Source organism: Sesamum indicum, linkage group LG6 (genome assembly GCF_000512975.1).
Source record: "Sesamum indicum cultivar Zhongzhi No. 13 linkage group LG6, S_indicum_v1.0, whole genome shotgun sequence".
Lineage (NCBI taxonomy): Eukaryota > Viridiplantae > Streptophyta > Magnoliopsida > Lamiales > Pedaliaceae > Sesamum > Sesamum indicum.
In genome coordinates, this window is record NC_026150.1 from 10,667,754 (window position 1) to 10,684,748 (window position 16,995).

At 36.2% G+C, this 16,995-nt stretch overlaps 1 protein-coding gene and 1 long non-coding RNA gene across 2 annotated transcripts; both read right to left on the minus strand.

Annotated features, from left to right (window-relative positions):
- Positions 2,426–3,253, minus strand: LOC105164323. Its single transcript, XR_848016.2, has 2 exons — positions 3,166–3,253; positions 2,426–2,901 (listed from the first exon to the last, which is right to left on the minus strand). It is a non-coding gene; the product is annotated as an uncharacterized LOC105164323 (long non-coding RNA).
- Positions 14,230–16,561, minus strand: LOC105164325 (subtilisin-like protease SBT1.2). Its single transcript, XM_011082943.2, has one exon. The coding sequence runs from the start codon at positions 16,538–16,540 to the stop codon at positions 14,354–14,356; it is 2,187 nt and encodes a 728-aa protein (XP_011081245.2). The 5' UTR covers positions 16,541–16,561; the 3' UTR covers positions 14,230–14,353.

Below are 16,995 nucleotides of genomic sequence, written 5' to 3' on the forward strand. Positions count from 1 at the left end.
TATCTCATAATAAGACAATCAATCAAACTCCATTTTTCCCTAGTTTGCTTAACAGAAGGTGATATTGTGTTTTTTCGGCCAACTCAATCTCATCATTATTAAATTTAAGTGAACCCCCTTGACAGCCGGCTCATCAATCTCATTTTGCACATAGCATTTTCTTTTCGTACATAGCACTTTCTTTTCCCCTTATAGGCTTTTCAACACATCAAGGGGTATTCACACCACAATTATATTCAATTTCCACCACTCCCTCATTTCCACATATCATCATTCTTGTAAGCAACTAGTAACGTAAAACAATATATCAACATATTCTCATTCCAGACACCCACAACACAACATACAGCAAACATGATATTTCAACGTGTCTTCGCATTTCACATACACAATATCGTCAATCAAATTAAATCATTCACCACTCATATACTTTCAGACAAATCAATGTCAGCATGAACCACAAATTCAGATAACAGTAAAATCATAAATAAAGATACATATATAGATAATACTAATTATTTACTTACCTCGACCTTACAACGTTTCTTTCTACAAAGATACATATATAGATAATACTAATTATTTACTTACCTCGACCTTACAACGTTTCTTTCTACTCAATCGTTAATTGTCAGTCCTTTCACCTCACCCCGTATCCTATAATGAGTTATACCACATATAGTTAATATATCGAGAATATCGTAATTTCTTTTAAATATAATATTGAATATCATTTGTACAATTTCTAATAATTCTTTAATATTTCATTTCTATCGAAGTACAAATCTTCATTTTTTCCTCTTTATTAACATATCATTTATTAAATATAATTTTCAGAATATTTCTATGAATTTTCTATCAATTCCTCGCTATTATATTCTTTAATTGAACAATAATACATATAATTGCGTATTTGGTTAACAATTTTGATGGAATTGTATAAATTAGCTATAGTAATATTCAAATCTAATTAATTTAATAATCTAATTAACCAACGATATCATTTTTATATCTAATTTGATATTTAATTCGACATTATTTTTAATAATCAAACTCATAAAATATTCCGATTAAATAGTACACCACTTAGTATAATCAATATTTAATAAACGAACTAATTAAATAATATATTTATATAAATTAATAAAAATTAAAATGATAAAATCATACCTCTGTTTCTTTCTCTTCTTCTTGCCCAAAGTGTGTGTGTTGTGTGTGTGTGTGTGTTGTGTCTTATGTGCCAAGAACAACAAATTTAAAGAGAAAGAGAGAGAGTGAGGTGGTGGGTGTTGTGGCCCCACCTCCACTCTCAATTCTCTCTCTCTCTACTTTTATATATATATATATATTTACTAACACACATACATATATAATATTATTATTTTATTATTTTATTTATTTAATTTAACTTTTCTCAAAATACCCATTACGTCCTTCCTAATTTCTTAATTAATATAAATTGTCCCAAAATATTATAACGAACTCCAATTTAATTCATTCAAGTGTTATTGTATTCCAATTATGGCCCATAATTTATTTACTAATTAACTAAATTTCATAAAAATTTATCAATTAATCCCCCAATTATATATTATTATTTTTGGGGCGTCACACAAGGTTATGGTGCATCACCCAATTACGAAGGTTATATTAAATGAGGTAAGATGAAGTATAATTCACCAAAGTTCGTTTATACACACCAGCTCCAAAAGAAAAGTGAAACTGGTATAAAAAAGATAAGGTCAAGCGAATATTTGGCAGATTTACTTACCAAGACCTCACATGCAACATTTAAGCAAATCCTATATAAGGGGTATCGATATAGAGTTGTTCACATATTTGGCAAAAGCCCTTATATAAAAAAAAAAGCTTCGTTTGACTCCTTATATTTTTTTTGAATGGTGTAACAGAACGCATTCACTCGATGGGTAGACTATATGGTTAATTTTAGCATTTTATTATTTTTTTATTTTTTTATGTATCTTTATTTCATAACCATTGGATCGTATTTAAGTGAAATCAACTATTCAAAATTTTATTAATAATCCACACTTGGCATATTATCTTTTTTAAATCAATGACTTATATATAAGAATAAATATATCTACTAAAAATATATTTATCCATCTCTTTATCTTAATAATATATACAATGTTGTTAATAGAAAATAATTGTGGAAATTTAAAAAAATATAATTATTTGTCGATTCTTTGAAATGTTTATTAATTAAAGTCGTATTTGTAATTGTATAGAATACATTGTCTTCATTATATAATACTTTAAAATAAGTTTATATTTGAATAATTACATTAATCCAGATACATGTGTTTACCATTTCCTATAATATAAAACTAACATAACAACATTGGAAAAATTATTAAAATGAAAAAAACTGGATATAAGTATAGAATAAGGAATATTATCCTTCACATTAATTAATTTATTTGCATGACATCTTATGAAGCTTCAATACGTGACACAAAAGTGACGAAACATTTACACCTTTACTATAGAACAAATTTTTCGTCCCACTTCTGATGTCCCAAATTTAAGCAAACACAAAGCTCACATTTTATTGATAAACACATTAAACAGTAAATCAAATTAGACAGCAAGACCACCCTCGAACGACTTATTTATTTTAATCATATTACAGGCCAACTACAAGGCAAGTGAAGTTACGAAGAATCGTCTCCATTGACTTAGTTTAACCGATGACAGGCATAATTCCAACAATGCCTTTCTCATCAACCCAAACAACTACTCGGGCGCAACTGAAAATAGTAGAGACAGGTTGGTGTGGTCTAGCAATGAGGGCAGAGACGAAGGGGTTCTCCTCCTCGATGGTTTTTGCTGCTAATTCTCCACAAGTCCCGACTAGCTCAGGCCATGAGCTCTTACCTACATATATAAGCACGAAAAGAAGTCAAAGGATGCAAGTGGCGTCGAATAATTAATTCTATAGACAATTTATTTATTGGAAATTACTTCTACTTTCATTTAGTTGTTAGGATTTTGTGCTAGAGTTATGATTTTAAGATTTATGTTTTTCCTCTGCAAATTGTGTCGAGGCAGTCGATGAAATTTACCCAAAGAAATTAAGCTGCATGAAGTCAAGATGGAAACATGTTTGCAATTAACTCAAAAACATTGTCATTTCAGTACCTTGGCACAAGAATTCCATCCTTAGCTTTTGCTCCTTTGCTCTTGTTGTAATCTTTGAATGAGTAAATGTCTGTATGTGGTTTCTAAGAGTTCTGCAGAATGGGGTATTTATAGGAGAATTCTTGTAGTCGTGTTTTGTGTTTTTCATTCTTGGGGGTAATGAGATTTGTGTGATTTTTTCTTTTTGACATATTAAATGTGTGAGAATATTTACGCTTTGTCCTATTTTTAGATTTGATTTTATTCGTTCCATGATTTAATTGTCGTAAATATAATTTTGGATTTATAATATTGAGATAGCAACCAATGAGCGGCATATTTTGAAGTCCCAAATATAAAATAAAGGTTAAATTATAGTCACATTTTTTTAAGTTTGATATAACTATAAATATTTTTTCATTGTTTAAAAAATTATAAATACCTTCCTTATTTTGACGTCTGTCTAACAACAAACCCATTCCATGTATGATCATATTTTATAGAAGTGAATGGTAAATAAGAGAAATTAATTAATTAATGTAGATAAATAGTCAAATAAAATTTAGATGACACGAATTTGATCAATCTGTAACCATCACCAAGACAAAAAATCATATTATTGACAACATTAAATGAAAATTTTGGAATTATTACGAAGATATGAAATTAAGTGAACATAATTTTAATCTCATTATACAATTTAATTATTATCGATTAAAATTATATAAAAAAATGTCATCACAAACAATTAGTCACACACTATAATGACATCAATCATTTGATACTAATTATTTCTATTTAGGAATTTATATTTAACATTTTGTCATATATTACTAGTGAAAACTTTCACAAGATAATTGCTGCTTTTAAAATTAAGAAAGTCATTATTCTGAGAAAGTATGAATTCTTAGCACTAATATATATATAAATCTACATATACACTAATATGACTAAATTATCACTTAATTTTAATTTTTCTATTTTTTAATAGTGGATACGTTTTTTTTTTTTTTTTGAAATATTAAATGTGTAAAATTATATGTATTGTGATGAGAAATCCTCGTCACAGTGACAGAGGTGAGAAAAATGTGTTTGTATTTTTCCCTAAGTGTGGACCCTTTTCTATGATATGTCCAAAACATTTTGTATTCTTCACAGTTTCCATTTAAAACGTGCATTTTGAATTGATTGTAGCAAAGTGTTCCACTTTAAAATTTTAATTATGTAAAAATAAGTGGAATTCTGTTGTTGTTTCATGAAATTTTTGGATTTTATCGATAAAATTATACATTATCTCCTATTTGCTTGACATCTATCACATTTCTTATTAATCGTTTAATATTTGACTACAAACAAAATGCTATATCAACAGATTTTTTGTAACAGAAATTAATTTGTGTTGGACTTTGCAACGAAATTTTAAAATTTAGATTTTTGTGACAAAAATCCATTGCAAAATTTACAATTGACTTTCGGTTACAAAATCCATTACAAAAATCGATCAACTTTTAGAAAACCCACTTTCATTTCAAGTGTTTGCAAAAGTAGCAGCAATATTGTAACGTAACACATCCTTTTTTATGATATGTTCATAACTTGAATGATAAATTTAAAGGACCCCTCCATTTAAAACGTGCATTTTAAAATACTAAAAGACATTTATTTCATGGTAATAATTTTTATAACGATCAAGATAATAATTTATAGAAAATTAAAATTATAAAGGCCGTTACAACAGCACCTCCTACCTCAATAAAAATAATTTAAGTACAAAAAATAAAAATAATTATAAAAAATATATATTTTTATTTTGTATCGTTACAAATAAAAAAAATCCTGATCAAAATATTTTCGTCAGCTTTCTTCAACTCAATGGAGCACCTAATTGTTCACTTGTCGTATGAAGAGTGCGTGGAAGGGCCTGTCCAATACAGGTAGATATATCCAATGAGAGATAATTACACATGAGTTATTCTAGTTTTTTGAAATAGTTCTAGTGTCATTATGTTTTTAATAAATATTCGGCTATTACATTTCTTGGAGACTTGAAAATGAAGGTGAAAAACAAAACACATGTCAAGGCGTCAATGGTAGAGGCTTACCTTGTCGAAGAAATCGGTCTCTTCACTTCTCGTTACTTTGAGTCCCAGATTCTTTGGAAACGAAAGAGACCACACAGAAATGACGATCTCTGTATGAACGGCACTCATATCCAATAGTTTATTTTCAACTACCCTAGGCGAGGTAGCGATGCATCGAAGAAGAGATGGCTTAGTGGATTATAACGCCACATAATTGAGACGTACATATTGACCAATTGTGAAGTAGTCAGGCCATACTACGAGTAATTGTAAAAATACCATTATAGTGTATTCATATTGTTATTTTGGACTTTTAACCTATGTATTGATATGCATGTGAACATGGTCTTTTGGATGAGCTTTACACGTACCATCATGCGAAGGACCCTATTATTAATGAGCTAATAGCTACTTAATTCAAGGATTGGTTCAAACGTCGTGTAAGTTGTGTCTTTTAAATTGTGTTACAATTGTGATTTGTCAATATAAGGTTTCTCTAATATTTGCAACACAGGTTAAATTCCAATTGGATTACACGGACAATGAGATTTTGAACTTGCATTATTGGGATCCTAGGGATCCTACAGCTGAGGTCACAACATTCCGTGCTATTTCGTAAATGGTTATATTTTTTATACTGAGGTGCACAACGTAGATAAGTCAACTATGAATTGTTCCATCAATCGGCATCTCCAAACCCCTGACATATGCTCAGATTTATGAACAATCTACCCTTTTCCTTCCATTTTTGAATTTTTTTTCCAATTCTTTAGAATTTTGAAAACTTGGAAGTATTGTGAAAACTATGATAACCGTTTTTCTTATAGCAAATTTTGCTACCGATTATAGCAAAAATTTTCGTTGCAAACAATGCGATGTAATTTCACTCATTGCAAATGAAATAAGATTTTTTAACGAAGTTGTCACAAAAATATATTATCACAAATCTCGTTGGAAATATTATAAAGTCCACAGCAAAATTTGCTAAAAGTTAGTCTTTAGCAATTTTCAACAAAATTTGCCACGGAGGATCAGGGATTGTTTGCACTTTAACATTAATACTTTTAACAACCAAATATTTTTCTTTGCTAAAATTTCGTTGCCAATAAATTTATGAAAAAATTTCTTTTAATTATTATATATTTCTTTACTACTTTTTACCATTAAAATCTTGACATAGTATTGTTGACAAAATTTGAAATGACAACAAGAGATGTACATAAAATAAGTAATCACAATAATTTTATTTTTATCAAAATATAATTATTAATAACAAGAATTATGCACAAAATTGTTACCATTTTTTGATAGGGGCGTGTCTACAGTAACAACTTAATGGTAACACAAATATAATGTTAATTGTATACATGTATCACTTAGTTATTTACAATGATAATTTTATGTATAAATTTTTGTTATTCATTATTTCCAGTGACATTTTTTCTAGAAATGTCATCATTTCAACAATGCAAATCATGATAGTTGGCAAAATAAAAATTCTTGTTGTTTAATACGTTTAATTAATAATAATTTTAATACGATCACTTTTTCTTTGTAGTCTCAGTAACCTCTTTAATTGGGTGGCGAAAAAAGTACAATTAAAGAATAACAAAGCAACTATAGAAAAGGAATAAAACGACATTTATTGGCATGAACATGTTTTCATGCTCCAATACATGACCCGAAATTTGACACCATTTATTACGAGGGACAAGTTTCTCATAACACTTTAGATGTCCCAAATGTGAACAAAGATGAAACCTGCCACACTATTTATTGACACACACATTACATAGAAACCACAATCAGCATTCATAAATAACGTATTAATTGGACCTATTTTAACTTGGACCAAACTTATTCGAATCCAAACTAATATGTTTGAATTAGTGAGGATTTGATCATCCATTTGTTTTAACCGATAACAGGCGCCAGTTCAACGATGCCTTTTTTATCAATGTGAACAAATACTCGATCACATCTGAAATCTTTAGTTGTTATTGCCGGGGGAACAAGAAGAGCAGTGACCAAACAGTTCTCTTTCTCAATTGTCTTTACTGCGATCTCTCCACACACCCCAACTAACTCAGGCACGAGCTCTTACCTGCATGGACCAAAGAATTAGGATAAATATATTGAGTTACACCCTGATTAGGTCTAATTATACAAATATTTGATTTTTTTCATAAAGTTACAAATGGACCTTTTAGAATTGTAATTTTATTGATATGTACTCTCAAAGAAATTTACCCAAAGAAATTAAGCTGCATATGAAGTCAAGATGGAAACATGTTCGCAATTAACTAAAAAATAATTTCATTTCAGTACCTTCACTAATTAACGGCATCCTTAGCTTTTGCTCCTCCTTCGCTCTTGTAGTAATCTATGATTGAGTAAATATCTGTGTGGTTTCTCAGAGCTCTGCAGAATGGGATATTTATAGGAGAATTCTTGTAGTTGTGTTTGTGTTTTTCATTCTTGGGGTAATGAGATTTGTGTGATTATCAAAATCTGTCACAAATGTATAGTAAATTTAATAGTTTTGTTAGTCTCAAAGTCAGTCCCAAACTTCCAAATTTTGAAGGCTATATTCCAACACCTATTTTCTTGTCACGATTACGTCTCTAAATCCAAAATCTATACATATTGAAAGCATCCTTTTATTTGTATTTCTACAGCATTACAATATCACAACCCATACAACATCTATATTGATTAAGCATCAAATTTCTTTTCTTTTTTTTTTTTTTTGGTATATCTTCATCAAATTTGCAACGGTACATTTTAATCAAGGTATCATACATAAACTAAAGTTGGTGGTGCATCACGAATTTGTATTCTTACATGTTTGATATAATTATAATATATAAAAAAATAAATTATTATTTGAAAAACGCCCACCCAATCCCCCCCTCCCCCTAAGCTGCTCCCCACAGAAGGGGCAAGCGGCGACACTGTCGCCCCTCATGGCGTCTCCTAGACCGCAAATAGATTTGGGCTATGGGGTCGACCAGAGGTGGAGGGCAATTGCACCAGCGATGTTTCCTCTGTAGTGGGCGACCGCGACGGCAAGGTCACCCTCCGATGTGATGAGCGGTGTCTCCCAAATATGGTGGTGAGAAGTGTTAGAAAATGGATCGGGTTAAGATGGACAACAGTTGGAATATGAAGGTGATAAAAGACATACGAATTGTTAACCCAGTTCGGATGTAAATCCTACGTCTGGGGGCAATACCAAGCCAGGAGAAAACACTCAAAAAGGAGGAAAATTGAGGAGTACAACACACACACACTTATATGTAAGTCTTCACCACACGTGAAAGACAACACTCACTCTCGTCTCAACTCTTTCTTTTTCTCTCTACTCTACTCTATTCTACTCTACAAAATAATGCTAATAAGAGTAGTATTTATAGCCATGACTTATCATTTTCCAACTCAACTTGGGATTTCTAAATTGAATCGGGTCATCCTTCTCCAACTCAACTTGGGATTTCTAAGTTGAATCGGGTTATCCTTCTCCAACTCAACTTGGGATTTCTAAGTTGAATCGGGTTATCCTTCTTCTTCAAATCAATCTTCACAACTTAACAATCTCCCACTTGAAGATTGATTAGCTTTTCTCCACTTCTTTCTTGGTACCGCCGGGTTTGTCCACTCTAGTCATCAAGGCCATTCGAAGCCGTACACAGCTTCAACTTCTCCATCGCAACCGCCTTGGTCAGCATATCCGCAGGGTTCTTTTCTCCTTGGATCTTCTCCAACTGCAGTGCCTTCTTCTCCAGAAGTTTTCGGATGAAATGGTACTTGATCTCGATGTGCTTTGTCCGCGAATGGAACGCGGGATTCTTTGCCAGATGGATCGCACTCTGGCTATCGCTATGAAGAATCACATCTGCCTGAGATTTCCCAAATTCACCCAAGAAGTGTTGCAGCCAAATGAGCTCCTTAGCCGCCTCAGTAACTGTCACGTACTCAGCTTCCGTCATGGACAGTGTGACAACCTTCTGCAGCTTTGAGAAATCACATCTGCCTGAGATTTCCCAAATTCACCCAAGAAGTGTTGCAGCCAAATGAGCTCCTTAGCCGCCTCAGTAACTGTCACGTACTCAGCTTCCGTCATGGACAGTGTGACAACCTTCTGCAGCTTTGAGACCCAGGATACGGTTGTACCACCATATGTGAACACGTATCCTGTAGTGCTCCTCCATTTGTCATAGTCACTCCCTGCAAAATCAACGTCAACAAACCCAAACAAGGTAAGCTTGCCCTTACCAAATACCAATGCTCGGTCCTTAGTACCCCTTAGGTACCTAAGAATCTATTTCACAGCTTCCCAGTGCATCACTCCTGGATTGCTCATAAAACGGCTAACTACTCCTACTGCATGTGCTATATCCGGTCGAGTACAGATCATAGCATACATCAGGCTCCCAATTGCTGAGGCATACGGTGTGACTCTCATCTTTGCACGTTCAGAGTCAGTCTGGGGCGAATCACTGTTGGATAGTTTGAACTGATTTCCCAATGGCGTTCCAACCGGTTTTGCTTTTTCCATCTTGAATCTGCATAATACCTTCTCAATATAATCAGATTGAGATAACCACAATTTACCAGTACCTTTGTCCCTTGTGATTTTCATGCTCAATATCTGCCTTGCTTCGCCAAGATCTTTCATGTCAAACTTTCTCGACAACTGATTCTTGAGCCTATTGATCTCCTTGACATTTGATCCTGCTATCAACATGTCATCAACATACAGGAATAGAATGATAAAAAACTCATCGAACCTCTTTACGTGGCAGCAATGATCAGCGTTGCATCTAGAGAAATCTATCTCTAGCATGAAGTTGTCAAACTTCCTGTACCACTGCCGCGGAGCCTGTTTCAATCCATACAGGCTTTTCTTCAGGCGACACACCTGCTGATCATCTCCATTATACCCCTCTGGTTGTACCATGTATATCTCCTCCTCAAGATCCCCGTGTAGGAAGGCTGTCTTCACATCCATCTGTTGTAACTCCAAGTTCTCTGCCGCTACCATGCTCAACACAAGACGAATAGTAGTTAACTTGACAACAGGTGTAAAAACATCAGTAAAGTCAATCCCATATCTTTGTTGGAATCTCTTTACTACGAGTCTTGCCTTGTACCGCTTCTTCCCTTCTGATCTTCCTTAATCCGATAGACCCATCTGTTCTGTAGGGCCTTCTTTCCTTTTGGGAGCTGACACAATTCCCATGTATCATTTTTCTTCAACGAGTTCATCTCGTCGTTCATCGCAAGCTCCCACTTGCTCTTGTGGGCATCGTTGACTGCCTCTGCGTAACATTCGGGTTCCCCACAATCAGACAAAAGCAAGTAATAAAGAGAAGGGGAGTACCTATCTGGGGCCCTTCTCAGCCTCGGTTCTCAACCTAGTGCCAAGGGTGTGCTATTTTCAGCAATCGGTTCCTCCGATGCTGGTTCTGGCTCTATCTCCGTCTGTTCGATTTCGTCCGTTTAAACTCCCACTGAATCTGTATCTGCTGGTCTCATGATCCCGGAATTTGAAATGTCGAGATCAACAAATTCCCTTTCCTTCTTGTCATCGTCTCGGGCTTACCTTCCTGTCGTTGTACATTACATCCTCATTGAATATAACATTCCTCCTACGAATTATTTTCCGGTTTTGATCATCCCAGAATCTATACCCAAATTCGTCAGTCCCATACCCAATGAATGTACATTTAATCGACTCAGCATCCAGCTTAGTCCGATCATCGTTCAAAATATAGGCTGAACAACCAAAAGTACGTAAGAAAGAAAGATCCACTTTCTTACCACTCCATACCTCTTCTGGTTTCTTGTTGTTCAAGGGACAGAAGGCTTTCGATTGATCAAGAAAGCAGCCGTGTTGACTGCATCTGCCCAAAACATCTTTGGCAGTCCGCTCTTCAATCGCATGCATCTCGCACGCTCATTCAGTGTTCTGTTCATCCTCTCAGCAACGCCATTTTGCTGAGGTGTCCCCGGGATTGTTTTCTGCATTCGGATTCCATGGTCGGCACAGTAATTCTTGATACCTTCACTGCTGTACTTGCCACCGTTAGCCGATCTGAGACATTTCACTTAGACCTGTCTCATTTTCCACTAGTGCCCTCCATCTCTTGAATGTGTCAAAGGCATCAGATTTTCTTTTTAAGAAATACACCCATACCTTTCTAGTGGAGTCATCGACGAATGTCATGTAGTACGTTGATCCACCAAGAGATGACACTGGTGCTGGCCCCCACAAATCGGTGTGAACAAGCTCCAGCTTTTCTTTCCTCAGAGTTCTTCCTGTGGTCAAGAAGCTCACCCGCTTCTGCTTTCTGAACACGCAGTGTTCACAATGACCCACCTCTACCGATTTTATCTCGGGCAACCGTCTTTTTGACTTCAGTACGTTCATTCCTTTCTCGCTCATGTGGCCCAAGCGATTGTGCCATAGGTTAGCCTGCGATACAGTTCCTGCAAAGGTGATGTTTGAACTGGATCCTCCCGCCATGTAGAGCGTTCCCGACTTTAGTCCTCGAGCCAAAGTCATTGCTCCCCGACTGATCTTCCACTTCGCGTCTCCAAACGTCGTGTGGAATCCATCACTATCCAGCTGTCCGACTGAGATCAAGTTCCTTTTCAGTCCTGGTATGTGTCTCACATCATGTAGGGTCCAGCATGACCCATTCGTTGATTTGATCCGCACATCTCCCTTTCCTACAATCTTGAGGGGTTTGTTATCTGCAAGATAAACTAAGCCAAAATCACCTGAGGTGTATGGCTCCATGATGTCTTTGTTGCTGCATGAGTGGAATGAGGCCCCTGAATCCACGACCCAATCATCAGAAGAACTGCTCACACTCAACAAGAGTGCATCCGTGATCTCTTCCGTTGCAGCATTCGCTGTCCGGCCCTCCTTTTCCTTCTTTGGCGCCCGGCATTCGCTTTTCATGTGTCCGGGCTTCTCGCAGTTCCAGCACACCATCTCCTTCTTGCCCTTGTTTTTCCCCCTGGACCTTGATCTTCCACGGTATTTACCCCGTGTGTCAGGTCTCCCTCTGGACTCTGTATGTAGTACAGAGCCAGATGATCCACCCGTTTGCTTTCTACGGGTTTCCTCATTCAACATCATGTCCTTGATGTTGTTGAACTTCATCTTCTCCTTCCCAGACGAAGGGCTCACCGAAGTAACAACTACATCCCAACTGTTAGGTAAAGATGAGAGTAAAATTAACGCTTTTACCTTATCGTCAAACACGATATCCACAGATGCCAGCTGTGTCGTGAGTTGGTTGAAGTTATTGAGGTGATCGACCACCGACTTCCTCTCCTCCATCTGCAACCTGAATAGTTTCTTCATCAGCATGACCTTGTTCATTGCTGAGGGTTTCTCGTACATTTCGGCAAGAGTCTGTAGGACTTCCTTCGTGCTATTCGCTCCCTTCACATGATAGGCGATATTCCGAGAGAGCGACAGGATTTTTTGCGCTCATCGCCTTTCGATCGAGCACCTTCCATTCTTCATCACTCATCTTCTAGGGCTTCTCTACAAGTAGTTCGTACAGGTCCTTCCCGTACAGGTAGGCCTCCATCTGCATACGCCAAAACCCAAAGTCGGAACCATTGAACCGTTCGACTAGAGGCTCTTGATACCAGTTATTAGGAAATGGATCGGGTTAAGATAGACAACAGCTGGAATATGAAGGCGATAAAAGACACACGAATTGTTAACCCCGTTCGGATATAAATCCTACGTCTGTGGGCAATACTAAGCCAGGAGAAAACACTCAAAGAGGAGGAAAATTGAGGAGTACAACACACACACACACTTATATGTAAGTCTTCACCACACGTGAAAGACAACACTCACTCTCGTCTCAACTCTTTCTTTTTCTCTCTACTCTACTCTATTCTACTCTACAAAACAATGCTAATAAGAGTAGTATTTATAGCCATGACTTATCCTTTTCCAACTCAACTTGGGATTTCTAAGTTGAATCGGGCCATCCTTCTCCAACTCAACTTGGGATTTCTAAGTTGAATCGGGTTATTCTTCTTTTTCAAATCAATCTTCACAACTTAACAAGAAGGGGGCGATTATTTAAAATAATTATTTTTTTAATTAATTTAATTAAAAATAATTAAAAATATTAAAAATATTTTTAAAAATAAAGAAATTAATTTACCTTTTTCAAATATAGAAATAATATAAAATATCAAACTATTTATGCTAAAACATAATAATTTACATTACAACATAATATAAAAGGAAAAATTATTTTTTTAGTCTGCTACATATATCTAATATTAATTTTAATCCTACAACTTTTTTTTTTAAGTCTTTTAAATTCTAAAATTGATGAAATTTAGTTCAGTTTAGGTTTATCCATGTTCTTTCGGCCAACTTTTGAATATTAGCCGAAAATTGCATACGTGTCATTTTCTTGCTAATGTGTCGGGCCATTTATCCACGTGTACAGCCATGTGTACAGCCACATAAACCTGAAGCTGACTAAGCGATTCCTATATATAATATTAAATTCCTTTTTATAATTAATTTTTTTCTTCAAATTGTAATATATATTGTCTTTATTTAGATTCATTTGTTGCATTAAAGTAAGTGATAATTGTTCCTAAAATTGTGCACCGTGTTTGATATTAATAAAAAGAAATAGTTATGTCAATGTAGGAAAATGTAGGTACTTTATTTAAATTATGTTTCTATGTGGATGTAATTTAGCTAACAATATTAGGACAATTGAGAACAAGGACATACCAACCAGAGTTTGAGGCTGGTGTTTATAATTTTATAAAAGGATGATTATATTACACTTATTATCCATGGTCTATTAGCACAAATCACTCGTATTTTTTACGTAATTACAGAAACCATCAATGTTTTTTTGCGTAAGATTAGAAGCCCATGCAGTAATTAATATAATTACAAGTTCAAATAGGAAACTGGGAGACAATAGGACATTTCAGATAAAAGGGCAAGATCAGGCCAGACTTTTATTCCAAGGTGTTTATATTGATCCTTATTTATAACACCTCATTATTGTTATATATAACTTATTCCAATATTTGATCAAGTAATACTTTCAGGGATATCACTGCAGTATAACTGCAATAGGGCTCCTAACAGAATGCTTGGAAGAAGTCCATCTCAAGAAACCTCGAACAACTACGCCATTCAGTGTAGATGTCAATCTGCTGAATGTGACCAGATAATGCATTTGTTGGTTTACCCGTGTGAAGTTGAGTGTAGTGGGAAAGACACGAACATCAATCCCTGATGGTGGGAAAATTTCCACATTGTAAGATGAGATAGGATCGCCAACGTTTGTTACGGTCCTGGTATACACCTGAGTAGTCGATGAAGGCGCGAAAGTGAGGGCGAAAGAAGGATAGTTGAGTTGGGCTTCTGGTATGTGTGACTCCTCTAAGCAATTCACCCGGCGCCCTACAATACTGCTGACTTGGCTGTTTGTGTAGTTTAAACCACACAAATAAGGAATGTAATCTTGGGGTTGAATGTCGTAGACTAGTCCTGGATCATTTGCTCTGGATGGATTCACATGGCCGGACCCAGTGGCAAAGATGCCGGCTGGAAGGAACCTTTCGTCCTGGATTGCGCCCCCTGCATGATTTACGACATCTGCAGTGGTCATGATTGCTGACTTAATTGCAGCTGGAGACCAGTTAGGATGCGCACTTTTGAGTAGTGCTGCCACGCCACTAAGGTGTGGACATGCCATTGAGGTACCTGAAACCATGTTGAATCTGAAATTTGTGTTTGGATTATTTTCAAGAGCAATATTCCATGGTCCAAGAATGTCAACTCCAGGGCCTAAAATGTCGGGCTTGAGGATGCCAGGGCTTAGAGAGTTTGGTCCTCTAGAGGAGAAGGCAGCAACAACGGGTGCACGATTATCACCTAACAAAGTACCACTAAAACGAATTGTGGCAACTGGTGCTCTCGCTGAGTTTATGTAAGCTTTAATCCTTAATCCATCTGCATGACTAACATGTGTTGCAGGAAGGACATGGGGATCTGCCAAGATTGTGTTTGCATAAGATTCATCGTTTACCAGAATCATGGCGGCACCACCAGCACTTCTTATTGCCTGTCCTTTTTCAACTGCTGTTACTCCGCCAATATCACACAATACTATTTTCCCTCGAAGGTCCATACTGTTCAATGAGGATCTGCTGCAGAATCGAGCCATTGGATCACTAGGATTGAGCGTTCCTGCATACAAAAGAGGCAACATTGTTGTGGGAAAATTGTTTGGCTGAAAAGCAGATACACCATGGAACAGTTGGGAGTCTCCAAGCACTGCCGTGGCTCTTGTTTTTCTATCCGTGGTACTTGCACCAACAGTGAGGACCCAAGGTGCGGGGTTGGATAGAGTGTAGCTAAATGGACCGCGGTTTCCCGCTGAGCAGCTAACGAATACGCCCTTCTCCATAGCACCGAAGGCACCTACTGCTGTAAGATCCTGGGCGAAATTATTTCCAGCTGAAGAAAGAGAAATGGAGAGCACATCCACACCATCCGCCACAGCAGCGTCAATTCCAGCAAGTATGCTGCTTGTTGGACATGTTACATCACATACTTTGTAAATGGCTAGGTGAGCATATGGTGCAATGCCGGCTGCTGTCCCGTTAGCAAGGCCGAAAATGTTTGCACCTCTCACAAAGTTCCCTGCAGCAGTTCCGGCACAGTGAGTGCCATGGCCAGCATTTTGGTCATCAGACTGTACAAAGTACCTAGCTCCAATGATCTTATTGTTGCATGTTATGGTATTCCTCTCGCACCTCCCCTTCCATTTAGCCGGTGGCCTCGGCATCCCAACGTCGCTAAAGGACGGGTGTTGAGGAAATATTCCAGTATCCAAGACTCCAATAATCACACCTCTACCGTAATTGGACTCCTTCCAAAAACCTGTGTTCTGATTCAATCCCAAAAAACTGGGAGAATGAGTTGTGTGCAAGGACAGCATTTCATCAGGTCTTGCATAAACGAATCCCTCCTTCTTTTCCATGTCTTTCACCTCGTCTGGTGATAATCTAGCAGCAAATCCTATAAACACCTCACGATATGAGAAAATCATACGATTGCTGCTTCTCGCGGACTGGGGGACAAGTTCTTCTCCATCAGGTCTCTCGACATGAACAATATATGTTCGTAAACTGCTTGCTTCTGGTGTATCAGCTGCAAATGCAGGGCGTGGACTGAGAGAAAGAATGCAAATAAGGGTGATAAAAGACATGAAATTAGCCATCTTTGGCATATGGGAATGCTTTTGCTTTCTCCTTTTCCTGTCTGAACTACTTAAGAGGCTTGATGTCTATATATAGTAGTCAGTAGAATCAAATTTGAATTTTCCAGTCGTATTTTTATCTTTTTGACTTCACTAACAAAACTTCTTTTTCAAGCATTGAACCACTGAGAAGTGTCACGCCATATCCCGCAAAATTATATTTTTATTCTCATGGGATAGAGATTTCAACATTTTTATTTTTTTATTTTATGAAATTTTTTAAATATTTTTAAAATTGAGAAAAGTCAACACATTCAGTTTTATACTTAACCAAATTTTAATCTCACGTCCAAGTTTCCATAAAAAATAAACGACAAAGACATGTGCACTGAGCGTGTTCGTTAGATTGACTACTCACACAACTAACGGACACGCATGTTGTACGTGCCCTTGCCTTTTACTTTTTCTATGAAAATTTGGACAAG

Coding starts and splice junctions, on each gene's coding strand:
- LOC105164325 (XM_011082943.2), bottom strand. CDS start 16,540: ATGCCAAAGATGGCTAATTTCATGTCTTTTATCACCCTTATTTGCATT.